At 40.9% G+C, this 2,936-nt stretch overlaps 1 protein-coding gene across 1 annotated transcript; it reads right to left on the reverse strand.

The window, feature by feature from the left end:
• Positions 1-836: 836 nt before the first annotated feature.
• On the reverse strand, positions 837-1,901 carry LOC149576998 (uncharacterized). Its single transcript, XM_089795624.1, has 2 exons — positions 1,762-1,901; positions 837-1,662 (listed from the first exon to the last, which is right to left on the reverse strand). Exons 1-2 carry the CDS (start codon positions 1,899-1,901, stop codon positions 837-839), a joined length of 966 nt encoding a protein of 321 aa, XP_089651750.1.
• Between the last annotated feature and the right edge of the window lie 1,035 nt (positions 1,902-2,936).

A 2,936-nucleotide genomic window follows, 5' to 3' on the forward strand; every position in this document is an offset into this window, starting at 1 on the left:
TACAAATGTGTTACTTCGTTAAGACAAATCAAGGTCATCTGCTGGATCTATAGAATACCCTGGATCCATTGAAACTCAATATGGGATATATTGGGCAATGGGGGCTCCAATACATTAATTATATGAGTAGAAGCATCAATCAGTTTGGTAGAGAGATGCCTCTTCGGGGCCTTGTCAAGTAGAGAGCTTGGAATGAGCTGTAAGGGATGCTTTGGTGGGCATCAAGGGAGCCGTTTGTAGTAGGAATTGTCCTATCATGTATGAGTAGGTTTTAAGCTTGCATCCTGGTTTGGAGGGAGATCTTTTATACCTTTAGAGATCCACTCTACAATATTGCGTTAAAAGGATAATATTAGGTAAAATTGGAATCACAATACTATGAAGTTAAAAAGGACAATAGTAAGTAAAATTGAAATCACAATTTGAATATTTTGTGAGCACTTAATCATCAATTTTGGAATAGAAACAAGCCTTCCTAGAAATACCTTATATGAACAGTACAGGGGGAATAGACTCTCAATAGCATAAGTAGTTGAAAAGTATTCATTATCATAGATGCATATAAATGAAATAGCAACCTTATCCTAGAAGGAAGAAAGTCTCTTTTTGGCTACCCTTAAATATCACACACAAAAAGAAGAATTAGATGCATATAAATGAAATAGCAAGCTTATCTGTGAAGGAAGAAAGTCTCTTTTTGGCTACCCTTAAATATCACACTAAAAGAAGAATTAAGCTTGGGAAAAAAAATCAAATTCAACTATTTAACACTTTTGATATAGAAATTTAGTGTGTAATGTTTAAACTATTCCCCTATCTTTCGTGATTCGAAAAGATCAGTTGGGTGTGGACTGCACCAGTGGAATTTGAAACACTTGAAAAAATTGGTGATTTGCAATCTCGACATGTGCAGACCTGCAATTATTGGAGAAATAGGCCAAGCAGACCTCACCTTTCATAACCCAGTTCACGGTTTGACCTTCTAAATCTCTGTGGAGCCTCCATGTTATTGGGTGTTCGTACTCATCTCCTCCAAACAACACCCCTCCTTGTGCTGTGAAAGCTTTGCAGGGTTTCGAATACCTATCGCCAGACCAAGTCTTGGACTTGAAGACTAAAAACTTTTGAGGCTTATAATTAGACACCGCCTTTCCCATAGCGCTATCATAGAGAGTCCATTCTCCATCTACATGTGGCCTGTTGGCGGAGGATTGCTCAAACACCCAACTGTTTATGCTTGTTTCGGATGTGACGGCTTTGGAAAGCTTCAAACCAGGGTGATTTGGCGGTTCAAAAGTGGCCTCCACGGTTTCCCCTCTCCCAATATCTGTGATGGGATTCTGTGATGATTTGCCCAATGAAACAGAGTGGACATGGGATTCAACTACAGGTCCTATAGTTATGCCAATCTTTGCTGGAAAGTGCCGCTCATCTTCAAGGCTTGTTGGAATTGACTTTTGTTCCGGTGACGGATCCAGTCGAATTACATTGCACTCAACATTATCATTTTCCACCCTAACCTCAATAAAGTCTCTGAAGATGTTAACCACATAGCGGAATTGAATGACACATTGCAGCTGCTGGTAATTCAAGGCGTTGCAGAGTTGCTTATCAGCAAGCCGTCCCTCGCCCATTCTGCGCATTGACAGTATTCGACTGTAGCTGTTGATGTTCCAGAATCCCGAAAGACTTGAACTGCATTAGGATATTCTAAAATCATTATTTCCCCCTTTATTATCAATCTCGCCGTGTAATAAGCACTTGCAAGTGAACTCGGCAGAAAAACGCCTTACCACATAACCAGTTGCACCAGGTCCTATGAGTGACAAAATATTCTCTACTCTATGACAAAACAATTTCTGTGCTTCGCTTTCGGAGATTTCAGATCGGAAATGCACCATAAAAGAATATCAAGCGAGTGAAAAGAGAGAGTTGAATGCTTGCTTGTACTTCGCAGATTCAATTGTCCTCAGCTGGGTTTTCGTTTGCTGGAGCTTCACGAGATCTGGATCGAAGACTTTTAGATGCACACATGCCCACAGGTTCAAGAATACCTGAAACGTGTTACTCTGGCGTGATTCTAATTCAACAATCCCAAGATCAAAAAGTTTATGAATAGCCGAGGAGAGAGAGAGGGAGATTTTATCGCAAGCTATAAATTCGGATGAAAGGAAGAGTGAATTTGCTGGGCCAAAATGAACGTTTAGCGGAAGGAATTCACGCTTCTTTGATTTCTTCTGGTCGAGGTGGCATACGCAGTCATAAATGTCTGGAAATTGAGAAGTCTGAGTCGGAACTCCTGTGATTGACAGAATTTCCTCTGCTCTACGACATGGCAATTTATCCACCCACCTTTCGAAGATTTGAAATATGGAATAATACAGAAAGGAAAAGCAAGCAACTGAAAAGAGAGAGTTAAATACTTGCTTGTATTTGGCAGGTCCAATTGTGCCCAGCGGGATGTCCATTTGTGGGATGTCGTTACAGTCGAAGGCATTGCAATACACACGTACAAACAAGTTGGAGAATGGCGGGAACGTGTTCTTTAGGTGGGCTTCTTGTCCAACAATCCCAGTAGAGCAGATTCCAAGACTAGAATGCCTACCCATATCCGACGAGATAAAGAGACCGACGTTACTAATACCTTGAAATTCGGATTCAAGGAAAAGTGATCCTGTGTTGTCAAATGAATCTGCGTCGCCAAAATAAATGTTCAGCGAAAGCAGAGGACATTTATGTCCTGACCGGTAGAGACGGCATATCCAGTCGTAAACGTCGTTAAAATCAGTCTTCGACTCTCCCGCTGTCCAGAACTCGGCCCCGTCCATTACTGGTTTGCTCATCATTTTTAGCATGATCTTTTGTTTCAGGCCAACCTTCGGACTTTAATATGCAAGGCCGATAAATCTCTGAACTATTTGAGATGAAATATTACA

The sequence above is a fragment of the Cupressus sempervirens genome, chromosome 1 (assembly GCF_028749045.1).
Source record: "Cupressus sempervirens isolate cs-2001-9-10 chromosome 1, ASM2874904v1, whole genome shotgun sequence".
Lineage (NCBI taxonomy): Eukaryota > Viridiplantae > Streptophyta > Pinopsida > Cupressales > Cupressaceae > Cupressus > Cupressus sempervirens.

Coding starts and splice junctions, on each gene's coding strand:
- LOC149576998 (XM_089795624.1), bottom strand. CDS start 1,901: ATGGTGCATTTCCGATCTGAAATCTCCGAAAGCGAAGCACAGAAATTG. Junction 1,663..1,761: donor TCTGCCGAGTTCACTTGCAA/GTGCTTATTACA, acceptor GAACATCAACAG/CTACAGTCGAATACTGTCAA.